At 38.4% G+C, this 18,532-nt stretch overlaps 2 protein-coding genes across 5 annotated transcripts in view; one reads left to right on the forward strand and one right to left on the reverse strand.

The window, feature by feature from the left end:
- LMBR1 (limb development membrane protein 1) overlaps positions 1-18,532 on the reverse strand; it is a 327,116-nt gene that overhangs the window by 241,614 nt on the left and 66,970 nt on the right. The gene's annotated exons all lie outside the window — the stretch shown is intronic.
- The window catches only part of DNAJB6 (DnaJ heat shock protein family (Hsp40) member B6), a 61,508-nt gene that overhangs the window by 4,567 nt on the left and 38,409 nt on the right, over positions 1-18,532 (forward strand). For 2 of the 4 annotated variants that reach the window (XM_083467206.1, XM_083467208.1), the window contains exons 2-5: positions 5,689-5,781; positions 7,708-7,817; positions 9,238-9,294; positions 11,119-11,229. In XM_083467206.1, the coding sequence (XP_083323332.1) occupies positions 5,717-5,781; positions 7,708-7,817; positions 9,238-9,294; positions 11,119-11,229 (343 nt within the window). In that variant the 5' untranslated portion in view covers positions 5,689-5,716. Of the gene's footprint in view, positions 1-568; positions 2,783-2,922; positions 5,782-7,707; positions 7,818-9,237; positions 9,295-11,118; positions 11,230-12,502; positions 12,920-18,532 lie in introns of those variants that run through there. The other 2 variants (XM_083467209.1, XM_083467207.1) reach the window with 2 other exon arrangements.

The following is an 18,532-nucleotide window of genomic DNA, read 5'->3' on the forward strand; positions in this document are numbered from 1 at the left end:
GTTGCTTGCAAAGTCATTGTGATTGGGAATGATCTCTGTTCTGCAGATGCCTTAAAAGGTTAACTGAAGTTTCTGTTTCCAGTATGTAATTCTGTAATATCAGAAGCTTGTTTACTGAAGAGTTTAGATGCAAGATTAATTCAGTTGACACATTTGCATTAATAAGTGACAAAATAATTTGTAAAGTTGTTTCATTTGATGCTCATTAAAAGGGCTTCCATGTTGATTAGTTTGTGGAGACATGGTCTATTAATAGTTGAACAGTGTTGATAAAAATAGGATAGCCTTTAATGTCTTTTTTGTAGTACTGGATATTTTTGTTTTAGAAACTCTTAAATATAGAAATTAAACAGTCCAAACTGAAAATTTATTCAGCCTGACATCATTCTTGCTCTCATTTCTGGTGTGATGATGGTAAGTCACCCAACAACTACAAGTTTCTATTCCAGGCACAGGCAAACTTGGGCCTCCAGATGTTTTGGGACTACAACTCCCATCATCCCTAGCTAACAGGACCAATGGTCAGGGATGATGGGAGTTGTAGTCCCAAAACATCTGGAGGGCTGAGTTTGCCTATGCCAATTCTATTCACTACAAAATGCTGGTACAATGGTACCTCTACTTATGAACGTGTGCCGTTCGGACCCCCAAAAGTCTGTAAGTAGAGCGCCACTACTGTGCGTGCCTGAAGCCCGATAGAGCGCTTCTGCGCATGCACGCAGATCGCTTCTGTGCGTGCGGCGAACCCGGAAGTAAACATAACCTGAAAAGCCGCAACATGAAGCAAATGTAACATGAAGTATGACTGTATCTGCCATTTATAATCCACTGTGGGTGATTGATATCACCATATATCTGAATTGCCCTTGTTTGCCTTCAGAAAACAGTTTTGTTTATTTGCCAAAATCTTTCTAACCCATCCTGTATCGGTTGATCTCAGGACAGGATAGCTCAGTTAAAACAATCCCTAAATACTGACATACCACCCAAGATTCAAAGCTGGAAGTCATGCAGCAGACCAGTGGTGATTCTCTAAACCTTAAAACATTATAATTGTACTTTGCACAAAATGTTAAATGCTGAACACCAGCAGCCAGCATAAGCAGTCTGTATACCAATCCGCCCTCAACACATTGTGCTGAAGTATAGCTAGTGTTAGCATCAGCAAGGTGATCCACAACAAGGGGGACCACAGAGGAAAAAGGCTGTCTTTTGCATTTCTGCCTAATAGGCCTGTGCAATATATCAACATACTGCTTAAAAAGGATATTTAGAGAAAATTGTGAAATCCTGGCAGTTTATTGTGAATCAAGGATGGCATTGGAAAAGCTGGGGGAAACCTATGCTTTGTCCTGTGCAGCCCTTGCTAACTCCGCCCAAGCTACTCCCTGCCTCCTGAATATCTAAAAGTGTGACACTAAATTGGCTTTTTTTTTGTTTAGTAATGTAGTTAATTTTTAAGGAAGCATTCTCTCACCTTACCTTTGATATCTCTGCTGCTGATTAATTCTACAGCATTTATTTTAGAGAAAATGTGCTAACTTAAACATTATTGGTACAGTACTATAACGTAACAGTTGTAACAATATGCTACAGATAAAAGAACATTTTATCAGTTTTAAAGTTAGACCCATAAGTAGTAGAAGTTGCCGTGGCATTACCATGTTCACCTCTACATAGCTCCTACATTATTTCAGATACTGTGATAAATCAAAATATTGCAATGTGTAGCTGGTGATATATCGTGATGTTAAAAATCACATATCACCCAGCCCAACTACTTAATACACAGTTCCCTGAGGCAGGACACAGAGAAGTTCCTCACATCACATCTTCTGGATTTAATGACTAAGTAATATTTTTTAATGGTTGGAATTAGTACACTTTAATTAGGGGTACAAAAAGAGGGGCTTGTCATTAACCCCTGCTGTTCCGTTTTTATCCAAATGAACTTAGAAATTGCTAGGTATTGAAGGAGATGCACAGTCTTCTATCACTTGCACAGTAGTGAAGAAGGGAAGAAGGAGCAGCATAATGTGCCTTGCTGTTTCTAATTTTATTGAAACGTTTGTAAAAATGGGAGAAGACTGCTTTCTTCTCAGACCTTCTCACTGTTAAATGTTGTTTTGCTGGAAAGGCCCCTATTCTCAGTTGGGCTTTTCTGCATATCCAGTTCTTTGCTCCATACGTAGCCTCAGTTCTGGATGATGAAGTTAATCTATAACAATCATGTGTTTTTATTGAGGTTCCTGAACTTTCTTTTCAAGACCCCTTGAATTATTCGAAGCACATAGCATTTGAAATAATTTACCTGGATTTCCAATAAGGCATGTGGCTAGTGCAGTATTGTCTCGCGTTGTTGGGCCATAAACTTCAACATGCCGTCTTGCCATCAACTGTCATCTATCAGCAGTCATTCATTTGGCTGCTGTAGAGAGAGAGAGGAGGAGGAGGAAAGTAGGGTCCACTCCATTTGCTTGCCTGAGAGACTGGTTCTATTTGGTTCCTATCTCTGAATTGTTTATATTCAATCTATTTATAAAAACATTGTAACTTTTAAGAGCTGACACATGAGTTTGCTATTTTGCTTCTCCCCTCCATGCTGTTTTCCTTTTGTTCCAAGGTTTTTAGATTAGAGGCTGCAGGCAGGGACTGTCTAGTTAATCTTACTATTTAAACCAATCTGAGAGTCTTTTTCAGCTGACTAGCATGGTAACAATGTCTTAAACAAATTCCTCCCCTTTCTCCCTCAAGTCCATTGGCAAGTAGCAGGTTTAGAACAGTGTTTCCCAAACCTGGGTCTCTAGTTGTTTCTGGACTACGATTCCCATCATCCCTGACCATTGGTCCTGCTGGCTAGGGATGATGGGAGTTGTAGTCATAAAACAGCTGGAAACCCAAGTTTGGGAAACACTGCTTTAGAAGAAAGAGTTTTACACTGACAATACTAAAGCTGTATTCTTAAAAAAAAGCTAAGAACTGTATTCTGCAGCTCTGCTGATGGAATGCGGCATTGTAAAGTTTCAGCTCCTTGTGCCTCTTCTGTGTACTTTTTGGGAGCCCTTGGAATAGTATAGTAGAGGGGGAAATCAGAAAAAAATAGGATTGTATCCCAAGCATTGCCAGCCGAGTTCTGCTGATGCAGCAGCAGTTCTGTTTCCTTTCCTTTCCTTTCCTCACCCTTCCCCTTCCCCTTCCCCTTCCCCTGGGGCATCCACCCAATCTTCTCTGGAGGGTTCCCCAACCCTTTGGAGCTGAGTTTGAAGGTGCACAGAAGACTGCAGAGAAGAGGATAAGAAAATCCCATACTGCTAGGCAAGTTTCTTGTGCTAGTGGAATGAGAACATTGGATACTGCCCAGAACCTGCTTGTGAAAGCTTCCCCTGGATCATTGTCTCTTCTGTGAACAGAAGAACTCCTTTGGCTACAAACCAAAATCTTGTATATAGATGTGTGTTTCATGATGGGTATCTTGGTAAAATTCCCTTGGATGTACCATCAGTTCTCCCCTGCCCCCCAATGTGTAATGCTTTGTACTTTCATGAAATGGTTGTGTAAGATTGGAGACATGTCAGTGTAAAGCTACTGCATGATATTTAAGTTCTATCATGCAGCTGTCTTGACTATTGCATTCTTTGCATAAATCCTATGGCCACTGCTGCTGCGTACCAGCGCCCTCCTTTCCGTTCCATTTCCCTTAGTTTAATTGGCCTCTGTGATTCTCTTGATTTATAATTACATCCCACTAGGTGACAACCTGAGACTAAAGTGTTAAGACTGAATGAATGGAGTTGTTGTCCGGCACCCTTTATCTTCACTCTTTCCAAATAGTGGTGGTGGATGGCTTTTCAAAATGCTGACAGATTTAAATTCTACTGAAGCAATTAGCATGAATTTTCTTGATGGCACAGAATTGGCATGTTTACTCCTTCATAGAATTCTAGTTTTGCTTATCCATAAGCAGCCTCAAACAAATTTTGTGAAGTGCCATGAACTATTGATAGAATTGTTGGCTTTTAAAAAGTATGAAATGTCGGAGGTACCACATTTTGGAATTCATGAAATTCAGAGTTACCAATTTGATAGCTTCCCCTTGCCAAAAATCTATATTGTTAACTTATAATTCATGAAAATTGTGACCAGTTGTTTGCCCTGCTGTGTAACAAGCTAGTCCCTGAATAAGTTGACATATATTTTTCTGTGTTTTACTTCCTTGATGGATTTTTCTGAAGATGCATTTTCCAGTATTGCCTGTATTGATACTAGTTTATGTAACAAACACACATACTGGCTGGTACCAACGTGCTTAATCTTAAAATATAATTAGAGTGACTTTTGGAATTTGTTTAATGAATACCAGTAAAGCATGTAAGGTGGAGCATCTTTACACATTGTTTAAATGTGTTTATACATATATTTATTCATTTTGTATTCACACGTCAAGTTTGCAAGTGTAAATATCTGATTATTATTATTATTTTTTGCTACAACTCTGATTAGCTTGTTCAGTAGCGATATGCTTTGCACGCAATGTGTGGTGGGGCACTGAAATCTGCTTTCAGTTTTCCTTTTGCTTGTAAGATTATGACTTGCCAGAGCAAAACACATTAACCATTAGTCATATGAAGCCTATACTCTTAATCTAATGAGGGCTAGAAATTAATCATTAAGTATTTGTAGAGCCATAGTCAAAGGAAATCCTTGTTCTATTTACTGCATAATGGTGAGGATATAATTTTCAGCACATTTTGCTGACGCATACTGAAAGGATATCCCTTATCAGGCTGATAAATGCTGAAATGGATTTTCTTTTGCTTGCTGTTCATTCCTTTCCCCCCTGCATTGCCATTCTGTTATTACTTGTAATTTGTAATCTTACATTTCTTATGGTTAGCTTTTGCGGTATATTCTGTACAGGTATTGGTTTAAAATGGAAATACTTTCCAAAAACCACTTGATACTTGATATTCAAAAACTTACTGGCTCCTTTCTAATCCAGGCTTCGACCTGAGTTTGGTATTGAAACAGGCTTCGTTGCCCTGGTGGATAACGTATGCCAGGAACAAGTATGCAGTTCTTTTGGTCCTTTTGGACTTATCTACAGCATTTGATACCATTAACTGTGGTATGTTTCAGTTGTCTGCCATTGGTGGTGAGGCCCAGGGTATCCACTTCTCTATATCTCTTGAATCCATTCTCTCATTGCTTTCTTCCCCAGGTTAGGCCATCAACTTTTTGGCCCATCGAGTGCATTTTGAATTTTAGAAAGTGCTGTGGGTGCCAGTCAGAAAATGGCTGCTTTGGGAGGCATGGCTTTGGCCCAGCCCACTTCTGTGCCTCCCCTGCAACATTACTTTCCATCGAGGGCATTAGGCACTTGGGTTAATAAAGTTTCTCCATGTGCCATTAGGAAATGGTGCAATGGAAACTTTTCTAATGGATATGGATGAAAGGGGCCCTTCTGTTTTTCTCCTAGAGCTCTCTGTGACAGAAGGGTGAAGGGTTCATTGAAAAAGGGTTTGGAAGAAACTCTGGTAGATACAGGAGAAATGAATGCATGCATGTCCAGTTCATCTATTTGTTAAACTGAAATCTATGATTAAAGCAGACTCGTTTCTATCATGCAGCTGTCTTTTCAACCAAAATTTCCAGTGTTAATATTTGTTAAAACCTTGTTTTCTCCCCAAGGACTATTGTTATCAAAGCAATATAAAACATGGTGGATTATTATGAAGTTCTAGGAGTGCACAGACATGCCTCACAAGAAGACATTAAAAAAGCGTAAGTACCAACCTTTAAAACTGTAGGTAAGCTGCAAATATGTTTCGAATTTCTTTGAATGTAACATCTCCACATTTTGAGTGGGTAACATGGTTTCATACATCAAGTTATCGTGTTCATTGCTTGTGATCACTGGAATTATTTACTGTATCAGATGATGTTCTGTACCAGACAACTGTCTTGAGAATCGTTAAGTCATGAGAAGAATTCTTGAATGTGCTCTTCCAGCAATTTTTGGGCTATATCCAAGCCTAGTTTGCTCTCGGACTCAATGCATTTCCCCCCTCCTCTTACATCCTGAATTCAGAAGATTTTGCTTTTAGCTAACACAATTCTCATTTTGTCTAGACTGGGAATTTGTGGGTAACATTGGCTATGGTTACTTTAAGCAAGCCAACTTCATATAGGATGATTTGAAGTTGACTTACTTTGATACTAACGTTATTTAATCACAATTCCTAGGTGAGAAGCTTTTGCTTTGTCCTCCCTCAACTTAAAGGGAAGGAACAGGTGTATGTGAACTGGGGAAGAGGCTAGGCTCCTTCATATAGCATTAAATCATGATTTTGCTTTCAATCCAATACAGCCTTTCAATTCAATACAGGCTCCTGAACGCCTTGGGAGTTGGAACGTTCTGGCTCCTGAACGATCGAAAACTGGAAATGAGTGTTCCAGTTTTCGAACTTTTTTGGGAAACCAAACGTATTGTTCACTATTGTTTCCAGTGTGCCTCCGTAATGGGGAATCAATCAGAAGCCGCGCCTTGGTTTCTGAACTTTTCGGAAGTCGAACGGACTTCTGGAACTGATTCCGTGTGGCTTCCGAGGTACATCTGTACAGCCTTTATACTATGTAGGACACTGTTCCTATTTGCTTGTTCTTATGACTGTCCTACGTATGTTGTTGCAGTGTTTCCGAGTTAAAACAGGCCTGCATTTCCTAGAAGCAATCTGCCTATTTTAGCAAAGAATGACTGTCCAAATTTTCAAAAACATATCTTAATGAGATACTTTGATCAGTTTGGTTTACTATTAGGGGTAAAACTATAAATAGCATTCACTTCCTTATTCCTTCAGATGAACTTTTTCTAAGAGCTTTGGAGGATCTTGAGAATGCTGCTGGCTGCTTCTTTTTTCTCTATTTAGTATTACGAGTCGTTTGTTAAGATAACTGAATTGACAACTATTGATAGTATTTGCCAGAATCATGTACTATAGTTTGGAGGGCAGGAGCCTATCATTGTTTGTCAATTTGAATATCATAGCAATCTATGGTTAGTGACAATTGGGAAATGGAGAGGGTTATTAAAAGGTTATTAAAAGTATCTTAGCTCTTGCAAACCTTAAAGCTTATCAACTTACACTGTATTATATTATGTTACTATATCGCTGCCTTCAAATAATTCATATTGGGAAGTTACATATCACTTTATTAAAAGCTCCTGTAATCAGTAAGCATCTTTGAGTCCAGTGCTGCAGTAGGAGAAGAGAATTACATCGGGGTGGGGGCTACATTGGATTACACACACTGCATTTAAAGTATGTGTTTGCTGACTACTTTTAACACATTAAAGGTTTGCCTGGTGCCTCCTTTATGCACCTTTAGACGCCAGTCACATACATTCCTCTTTAAACAGGCCTTTGATTGATTGGCATCCTATGCCCTTTTAAAATGTGTTGGGAGGGAGTTATTGGGTTGTTTTTGTTTTTATTTTGATTATGTATTTTGTGCTTTTATATTCTGATGTTATCCTGAGAACCGCCTTGAGACCTGCGAGTACTGTATACTACTACTACTACTACTACTACTACTACTACTACTATAACTATAACTTAGCCAATTGAATTAATAAATTTTCCCTCTCATTTTGTATTTGTTGTGCATCATGAATAAAATCAGCTTATGCAACTTCCCCTTTTATTTCAGGTACCGCAAACTGGCATTAAAGTGGCACCCTGACAAGAATCCAGATAACAAAGAAGAGGCTGAAAGGCAATTTAAGCAAGTAGCTGAGGCTTATGAAGTTCTGTCCGATAGTGAGTATTAGATAAATTTAAAACATGTTTTTTTACCTTCCAAATCTGACTGCAAATTTGGCTGAAGCCAGTTCCTTAACTTTGCAGTTTGGGAAGTTAAACTTATTTTTAGAATTGATTGCCATCAAAATAACTCTGTGCTGGAATTTTACAGCTTACCTTCCCAGTTGGGATGAGACCATACTACTTGCCAAAGCAAAAGCTGCTGCTAATCTGAGCTAGCAGTGAAACATGTTACACAACTTTTATTTCTTGCCAAAGAACTGGCTGTGGCTGTCTGTGCTGTTTGTTGCAGAGGAGGTTTTTTTTACAAGGAATGCTCTCAACTACTTTTTTTTTAAAGAAGGGACAAACAAGGGTTTGTGTTCTGTGTGCTCTTATCTGTTAGTATATTGAGTGGGATTATATTATTAACTATAGAACAAAGCTTATATTGGACATAAGTTGGTCACACTATTTAACAAAAGCAAACACCAAGGCTTAGCATTCATTCTGTATCACGGATAAAACTGCTTTGTTCTCTGCAAAATATGTTTTATATTTAGGGAAATGTCTGGACCCAATAACTGGATCCTCTCATAGTGTAGTATACTAGCTTTTGATTTGCGAGATTAATAAGCCATCAAGTTTATTAGCTATAATAAGATTATGGCACTCTCTCCCCACAGAGGAGTACTGCAAGTTTTTTAATGGGTTTTTAAAGTCTACTTATTTTGAATTGGCTTGTTAAATTGACCTTTTTTAATGCTTCAGGTTTCAAATAATTAAACTGTTTTGAAACCATTTTAATATTACTAGTTTTTATGCTTTCTATTTTTAAATAATTGACATGTCTGGGGTTTTTTGAGCTTTTCTATTATGATGAATTTTCTTACATGGTTATGCTTAAAAAGGACAGCCTATTAATGCTGCTGTTGATTCCAGTAGTGCTTGGTTTGAGAGATTCATCAAAGTTATAGCAAACAGGTTTTTTTATTTGGAAATTTCCTGAAGTTTCTGGATTGTATTTTTTTGCAACACAAATACATGTGGTTAATTTATAGATTTTGAAGGCATTTAGTTGCAATTTGTAGCAAAAAAGAAGAATAATAGATACGGGGGCGGGGGGGAATCACAGGGCCTTGTCAGTTAGCAGCTTGAACTTGAACACCATTAAAAATTCATACTAAGTAATGAATATGCCTCTGCTTTTTATTTTATTTGGATGATTACTGTTACATATAGCTGCGTCAAAATAATGTAACTAGTTTTATATGCATAGCTTACATATTGAGGCCATTTTATTACACATTTTGATCCTTTTGTTATAATGATTTAAAATAGAATGTATTCTTAACATATAACCTTAATATATTTTTCCATGTTTCATTACTTTCATATCAAAGTGATCTATTTCTTATCTATTCTCTGTTCTTCATAGCTAAAAAACGTGATATCTATGACAAATACGGAAAAGAAGGCTTAAATGGAGGAGGAGGTACGTAGGGATTTAATGCTTTCTCCTATTTTAATGCTATGAATAACTTTCTAGCTAAAGATGTTTCTGCCATGCTAATACAAACAGGTTAATTTGGAGATCCAGTGAATGCCACCAGTGCCTACCATACTGAATTCTGGCAAATTTACTAACACTCATTGGATCCCCCAGTCAACATTCAAATTTGTTCGGCAGCAACACAATGGAACAGGGGGTTTAAACCACAGAATCAAGATTGTATAACTGGAATGAATCACCCACTATATTGTTGTACAAAGTTTAATGGAATGTTGCTGTGGAAAAATTGATGGGAAATAAAGTAAGTTGCATGAGATAAAATATGTGAAAATCAAACAACTTATATATGATGAAATCTAACCCAACAGAGGAATTTGATTTAATTTGCATTAACTAATAAATGGGATGAACTCATAAGTAGCATGAGACTCTTAATCTCAAGTCGTCAGTTCAAGCATTGCAGGGGGTTGGACTGGATGACCACGTGGTCCTTTCCAACTCTACGATTCTGTGGTTAAGAAAAGTGATCAATATGAGTAGGTAATATGCTCTTCTCATAACTCCCTGCAGCCCATCTGGATGTGAAATAGTTCTAAGTTCCACAGCATATTTAGCAACCTGGGCTCCTTTGATAGGAAGAGCCAGATGATAGATAGATAGATAGATAGATAGATAGATAGATAGATAGATAGATAATTAGATCAATAAAATTCTCAGTTACCAATCCAAGGCAGAAGGCCTTTGTGGTCTTCAGCTGGGTGAAGAACTAAGAACTAACTAAAAAAAATAGAAGGAATATACATTTTATATTGATCAGGAACTGAACAATGGGGCGGGCTTTCCCATTTATTTTATTGTTCGGTGTGGTCAGACCTACTTAAAACGCAAGCTAAGAATTTACCATAATCTGGGAAGGGTGAAGAGAGTAACTGGGAGCCCTGCTTTATCAGTGGTTTTCCGCGCAAGGCAGTCTGGCACATTCAAGTACTGGCCTGCCAAAATACTTGGCACCCTTTTCTTTGGCTTCATAGCTGTTTGCTGTGATTCTTATCATGATGCCAGAGTCACAGTAAATTTAACTTAAAGCAGCAAATGTTTGCACAAAGGCCAAGCAGCTTGCACAAAAATGACACATGACATTCTGTCACCCATCTTAATGTGTCATGACTGCTGTACATTGTGCGGATTGCTGGGTATGCAGGTCTAGTAAAGCCCAGATGAACAGTATGAGCCCGCGGTGTTGTAATTACTGTATTGGAGTATGACGGTGGAGATCGAGCTTCAAATCACTACTCAGCTGGAAGTTCACTGAGTGACCTTGGCTTGCTACCCCTTAGTTAAGGGTGAGCTTGATGATAATAAGGAAGAACTATATATGCTTCCATGGAGGAAGTAGGTTGAAAATGTAAGAAATGACATGCTAATGAATTTGTCATTGCTAATTCACACAATGACTCAGACTTTGCGGAAAATCTTTGTCATAACATTTAAAAAAGAATATTCTAGTCCTCTTAACACAACTTTAAATACCTTAGAAATGAGCTCAGTTTATAGTCCAAAATGTGTGTTGAGGATATGGGGAGCTTTAAAGCATGGATTTCCTGATCTGGCAATCTTTGGTTGCAGTTCTTATGATTGTAGTAAAATTGTCAATATGCCTCAAGAAAAATAATAACTTTGACAGGTTTGTCATACTGAACCATTACTGAGAACAGTATAAATGAAAATAAGTTGCAAATGTTAAGAGATTTAGATGTGTTAGGATCCTGAAGAACTGCTGTGATATTGAGTGCTCTCTTGTTGCAGGTGGAACTCATTTTGACAGTCCATTTGAATATGGTTTTACATTCCGGAATCCGGAAGATGTCTTCAGGGAATTCTTTGGTGGAAGAGACCCATTCTCATTTGATTTCTTTGGTGAGTATACAACATTGACATTTTTGGAAATATGGATATGCAAAATGTTGAAACACATATGTTGGTAATAAATATGCTGCATTTTTTTCATGTATGGATCCCAATAAGGGTGTGGTAATAAAATCTGCACCTTTTATACTTACTGTTGGTGTTGACAAAAGGATAGCTTTAGTATACACACAGTCTGACTTTGTACCTTTAATTGGATATTTCAGGGCTACTGTGAATTTGTTAAATAGGCAACAATCTGCATGGAAAACCATAGGAGGGGAGAGTGTCACTGTGTGCAGAGCCTTCTTGTGGGTCTCCCATAGGCATTTGGTTGGCCACTGTGAGATGCTGGACTAGATAGGGCACCGGCCTAATCCAGCAAGGTTTTATTATGTTATGTTCTTGTTGGTAGCACTGCAGCTACAGCAGTGATTTGCTTTCAAGCTTTCCCCTTTGAAATTGACTTACTTATTCGTATACATTCTGAGGTCTTATGGAGCTAGTTACCTCTGCTGTAAACCAGCCTGAACCCTTTTATTTCTTTTGTCTTGAGGTGACATGGGTAGTAGTAAATAGGATTCTGTATAGCTAAATTTATATATTGCGTTCTAAATATTGTGGGGCGGGGGGGCAGGCTTGTTGTAAACACTGTTTGGTGATGGTGGATTCTTTGAAAAGTGCAAGACGGGTTAATGCAATCTAGTTGGCACCCTTCTTGGGTAGAGTGTGCTTTGATGGTATGGGAAAGTGTATGGAAAATTGGCTAGCAAGGTGCTTCTAAATGAGCTGGCCGCTTTTTCTCTGAGACGGCACCTTAATGACCAGCTAGAATACGCATGTGGTAGAAGTGTCTGAATCATAAGGATGACAGAGTTAAAATTGCATTCCTTGTAAGCAGGGCATATTTAATGTCTTTAGCGTTATTCCAAAAAAATAGAGTGGGTAACTTCTGTATCTTTTCTAGCAAGTGACAGAAATCAGCTTGAATAAAGCTCTTAAACTGCTACCTTCATTGAGATCCACCAGTGTGACAATTGATCACTGAACTATAGTATATAATTTATCATTCATTGGTCAGCTAGGGTAGTTCAGTCGTCAGAGCATGAGACTCTTGGTCTATGAAAAGAGTTTCAGTTGTCAAAGCTTAGTATTACATAACTGTTTAAAGTTATGAGGCTTCACATGTAAAAGTTCATTTAATTCATAAATTAAGGTATTGCAACTCAAAATATTGAATAACAAATTAATGAATTGACTTAACTGCAATTGGTACTTTTTGTAGATACCTACTCAATGATTATCACTTGGCTGCCAGAGGAGTCTAATGAAGGATCAGAAGAAAGGTCTATAGAGGAGCTGGAGGATGAGTGTAGTTATGAGTCAATAGAAGTGGCAGAGGAGCTGGAGGAAGTGCTAGAGGAAGAGCTTTATGAAGAATATTGTGAAGATTTTATTGAGGTCTTTGAAGAATATGATGAAGGATCTATTGAGTTGGAAGAACTACTAGTAGAGGAGGAGGACTCTGAAGGAGTAGCAGAAGAGTCATTTGAGGAGGAAGTGAGTTTAGTGTCAGAAGAGTGGACAGAAGAGCCTAGCAGTATAACCTTGGAGGAGCTGGAAGAAGAAATAAGTATAGGATCAGAGTTGGAGGAATTCTACTGACAGGAAACATTAAAATTAATAAATTATTTATCTAAAATGTCTCTTTACTTATCTGAGGGTGCTTAGTTGTGGAGTACAAAGTAATTTAGTAATAGTTTGGTTTGAATACAATACAATACTTCAAGCTCTTACAAGGTTTGGGAATGCTCAGAATATTTAGCAGATCCTGAATGCTTGCTTTTATGTAGATGGCGTTGTACATTATATAGGCTTATGGTGCCTATTATAGCCCTTTGCCCCTCCCAATTTCATTTTTGAAATTGAGTTCTGCCTTTTTTGTAACCATGGAGGTGTTTAGCTAGGGTTTTTTAAAAAGTTGTTTGGGAGGGTGTTGTGCCTATATTTGAGGAGATGTTGCCTCCTTTTTTTGTCTGTGCTGTTTGTATTTGTTAGTAGTTCTAAGCATCGCCAGTTTTTCTCCTGTGAAATGAGTATTTTGTGGTGCACAGTTTCTTAGATTTCTAGAAGTGCCTCTGTTTGGGGACCCCTTCAAAGCAGTGTAGAACAATATCCGTTAGCCTTAATAACGAATTGGCCTTCTGTGTTGAAGTACTGTAAAATTAATTATTTTTCCTTTGAGATGTTAATAGAGCGGCGCAAATAGATCAACATTAATGAATGAAATTACTTTGTGGTGGTCTCATTCAAGCAGTCTGAGGGCTTGTATATAAATATGTGTTCAAATCAAAGAAGTTGTAATCAAATTGTATCCCCTTCAAAATGGTTGCTGAAATTGCTCCTGCTTGGTTTTACAAGTATTTCATAATTGTACTGAAGGGGTGTTAACAGATGAGCAGATTTTCAGCTACCTTGGTTTAATTGCAAGGCTTGTTTCCTTTGGGGACAAAATAGCTCTAACCATATTGAAGAGTATCTTTCTACACAGTTGGGGTTTGGTGGGGAGAGTTCTCTATACACTTGACACCTAATTAATCTATTTTGTTGCCTTATTAAGCAGATCACCAGTATGTTTCTGTTGCAAACAAAGTAGCACATTTTTGTGGTCAACACATATTCTTTCTCCAAACATCAATATTGTATCTTTTCTGTGATATGGAAGTTTCTTGATACTGTAGTAACAAGCGCCTGGATTCACATGTGTGCAGCCCTTGTTATGGATGTGTGTTAACACTTAACCTTATACCCACAAGAAACTCTCACACAGGAATAAAGAAAGTTTGACTTATTATATGACATAGGAGCGGCAGAGTAAGTAAATGCTGCTTAAGACAGCAAAGTTACAAATTAAGCAGGTAGCCAATGTCTCCTAGTAGGAGGGGCTTTGGGATAAGGAATTTCTGTCTTTCCCTCAGAGTTCCTGCCCATTTCTCACCTTGCCCATCCTAGCCAGAAGAGGACTGAAAACTGGCCATCTTGTTTGTTTAACCAACTTTGATAGTGAGCCATTTATCTGACTCTGGCCATCTGTCTGCTATCTGCCTTCAAATCACCTTACCATTGTGTAGATGGCTTCCATAGAGGAGTTGAGTATCCTGTGCTTGGCAATTACATTTGCATGTGTTAATCTTTAGGTCAGATGTGGGTGAACTCAAGATATGTCTGAATGCCATTCAGGAGGCTTGCTATCAGGCTTGCTCCAGGGTCACCAAATTTTATCCTGGAGGGTTTACTGTCATGTTTAAGTTGTGCCAACCTTGTACATATGCCATGCTCTACAGAGAGCAACCTTATCACAAGTTCAGATTCACACACTCCTGTTCACACTGTGTGAGGCCCATATCAATGCAAAGCATTATTTGTGCATTTGCTTTCTCTCACACACCTTAATCACTGTCCATTTTAGCCCTACTGCATTACAGAGCATACACAGGTGAACTTTTCAGAAGCATTGCCATAGAAATAAAACAAGTTGGCTCAAAGTGAACATGTGGTAGGTGAGGTTAAAAAGGACAAACATGCTGATTACTATCAGCTAAGCCAGTGATCTTCATGTTATCTGTCAATTCAGTGCATCCCATTCAGTGGAAACTGTCTTATTCCTCTACTAACTGTTACTGGAAGGACAGTGAGAGATTTGCAAATGGATAACTCACTTAAGATAAGGTATTGCCTGCTTCGGTATATAGTTGCATGGTATCTGCAGTTGGTGGGATCTGCGGACAGGGAAAGAGATAAAAGATCCCCAAATAATTTCCTAAGCACCTTGTTGTGACAGCATAGTTCTGCATTGCATATATTTAGTGTTTACAAAAAGTTTTCACATTAAGATTATGGATTATCATTGTAGAGTGGGATACTTCACTCAACACATGTCAAAATCAGAGTTATTTTGGATTTGGATTTTAGGACATGCTGACCTGCGTAACTTGAGCGTCTCACAGAAACAAGCACAAAACAAAGGTTAAAATTATGTGCAAGTTAAGGTTTAAACTCTGTTCTACTCTACAATTTAGTTTTTCTACAAATCATGTGTATGATATTTGGAGCACTATCACACTAGCTGCTAGGCATGTAGACAGATGAGATCAAATAACTTGAATGGAAAAGAATACCTGGTGAATTAAGTACGTTGATGCAAAGGCATACAGAGCTAGAACTGAATGGGATGAAGTACACTTTCCCCCCCCAAGAGCTCAGTGTTGCTGAATGGTAAGAGAAGGTAATTTGGTGTTCCTCAGGAATTGAAGGCTTGAGTCTCACCCAACTACAGTAATTTTAATATGGACAGAATAGGGGTAGCTTCAGGTCTCCTTCCACTTTACATTCATAATCCTATAGGGTTGTGTGTGACAATGTGTTTTAAGCAAATGACCAGGTAACTTAAAATAAAAAAGCGAAAGAAAACTTGGTTATATCTAGATGCATAATAGCGGGCAGTAATATAATATTGTTCATGTTTACACAAGTGACCTTCATAGTTTGCTAGTGAGTCAGATCACTTTAGCAGGAATAATTTAGACTGTTGCATTAGTGGCTTACCTGATAGTGCATTCAGCTGAAAAGGGATGTGTTCTCAAGTTTTAATACATGAACAATCTTTCCAAGCTTTTTGTCTCATTTGGGAAACATCCTACTAAAGCACTAATGCTTGTTTTCATGTATGAGATAGTTTTGCTAACATTGTTACCCTTTATTATGATAGCACATAGCACATAGACGTGTGCTATGCCTTTTAGCAGTACAGTGGTACAGACTCCGCTAATCCAGAAATAGTGCTTCAGGTTAAGAACTTTGCTTCAGGATGAGAACAGAAATTATGCTCTGACGGCACGGCGGCAGCAGGAGGCCTCATTAGCTAAAGTGGTGCTTCAGGTTAAGAACAGTTTCAGGTTAAGTACGGACCTCCGGAAAAAATTAAGTACTTAACCCGAGGTACCACTGTATGCACAAACACTCATATATGTGCATACCCCTAATATAATTGCAGTCAAAGGGTCGGGGGGCTACTCCAACTCATTTTTCATTGACCCTTATTTTCATATGCATACAACTTTACAAGAAAATATTTAACTTGATTTATCCAGAATAAATCCTCTAGGGAAAAATATGTGCTATGTGGAATTACGTCTCCATTGCAGTTAGTTGGTCTAGAACAGGCATAGGCAAACTCCGACCCTCCAGGTGTTTGGGACTACAATTCCCATCATCCCTAGCTAACCGGACCAGTGGTCAGGGATGATGGGAATTCATATCCGGAGGGTCCACTGTATTGTTTTCTTTGAAATTTGATTAGGTTTACCTGGTGCCGTGGTCTCTTTAGGGTTCTGTGTCTTTCTAAGCCAGCCGCAGTGCCCTGCAAATACATTTTGGTAGTTTTGAACCTAAAGGGTTATAAGTCCTATTCAGAGTAGAGCCACTGAAATTACTAAACTTAAGTTGGTCGTGTCCATTAACTTCAGTGCATTTATGTTAAGTAGGACAATACCACCCAATATGGATTATTTGAGAGTTAAGTGGATTCAAGATTCTGGGCAAAATCTTAAACAGTTGCAACTGAAGGCCACTGTTAATTCTTTTGCCCATGTTGCTGTTGACTTAGCCTCAGGCTTTTCCAGCAGAAGAGATTTTTTTTGCAGCTTTCACCTCCATTTTTCAATTTGGACATTTACAAAGATAAGAATTAGCAGTATGGGAGCTTGAAGGCGATGGGCTTGTTTGATTTACAGATGTACTGTTAAGATGTTGGTCAGATTAATTAGTGTGATTAACAACCAAGTGAATTGTGTAGCAGCAACAGACACCATTGTTTTACCAACAGTACAACAGTGGTTGAAAACCTAGAACCATTATACATATCTATGATGCAACTGCATTTGGAAAACACTACAGTTTGGGTTGTTGCACCTCAAAAAGGACACTGTAAAGTTGGGAAAGGGCCTCCAAAATGATTGAGGGGGTTGGGCAACTCCCCTGTGAAGAAAGATTGCAGTGTTTGGGACTTTTTAGTTTAGAGAAAGGTGAATAAGAGGTGACACAATAGAAGTTGATAAAATTATGCCTGGCATGAAGAAAGTGAATAGGAGAATTTTTTTCTCCCTCACCACACTAGAAATCATGGATGTCCAAGGAATCTGAAATTCGAAGATTGAGGACAAGTGAAAGAAAGTACTGTACTTCTTCCTCACAGCAGATAGTTATATGGATTTTACTCCCGTGGGAGGCAGTAATAACAGGAGTAATTAAAAACAAATTCACTTAATTTGACAACTAATTCTAGATATGTTCCATATCTTGTATGGCTGGTTTTCACTCATGAACAAGGTGTTCTTCCTCCTCTTTTGAACTGATGAATGATTTTGGAAGTAGGGAAATGAGTGACCTATCAGAGAGTGTTTTTTGCTTTGTTGCCATTGTCAAATTAGGTTGAAGAGAAAGTGCTACCAGAGAAAACTGCCTTGAACAAAAATTTAATATACACCCAGGACAAACAGATGGTATTGAACGTATATCACCCCAAAAGCATAATGGTCTCAAGTTTTCATCCATCTTGCTCCCCTTATTTCTGAAGGGGATGGAGCACATGTTCCCCATGCTGTAAAATGATGTCACTTAAGCCCAAATAATTGGATGCCTATGAGATTATGTATCTGATTCTAGGTATATAAATTAAATCCTAGTAAGTATGTTTCAAGTTGCAAATTTCAGGAATGCCTCCCTAAGGCCTATTTTGTATGCTGTCAGCAAAGCTGTCATGTTTTCACAGCTGCAGCCACATTAGGCTCCCTGACTAGTGAATGTTCATGATGCCTGCAAACATTGACTACACTTCATATGAGCTCAAACAAGTATCCTTGTAAGATACATTACGTTTATAATGTGTGAACAGGCAATAATATATGCAGGGATGTCCACCAGGTCGATCGCTGGTTCCCTTTCCTCAAAATTGGGCCTCGGCCTGCCCTTCATTGTTCCATAATCTCCAAAACAGAAGACAACAACTTTGACCTGTACACCCCCCCCCCCAGTAGATCACTTCCAGTTTTTTATTCTGTGAGTAGATCATAGCCCCTGATATAAAGCATCCCGCTTGGAACTTCTTCTCAGGCACTCTTTGATTTAGATAAGTTTTGAAGCTGGGAAAATAAGAGATGCTACTGATACCGGAAAACTGCATTTTAACTGGAGTGACATAATACACGTGGAAGCAACGAGTTTCTCCTGTGCCACAGGGTACTTTTGACTTGGCACA

This window comes from Podarcis liolepis, assembly GCF_965112155.1.
Source record: "Podarcis liolepis genome assembly, chromosome: 12".
NCBI classification, from domain to species: Eukaryota; Metazoa; Chordata; class Lepidosauria; order Squamata; family Lacertidae; genus Podarcis; species Podarcis liolepis.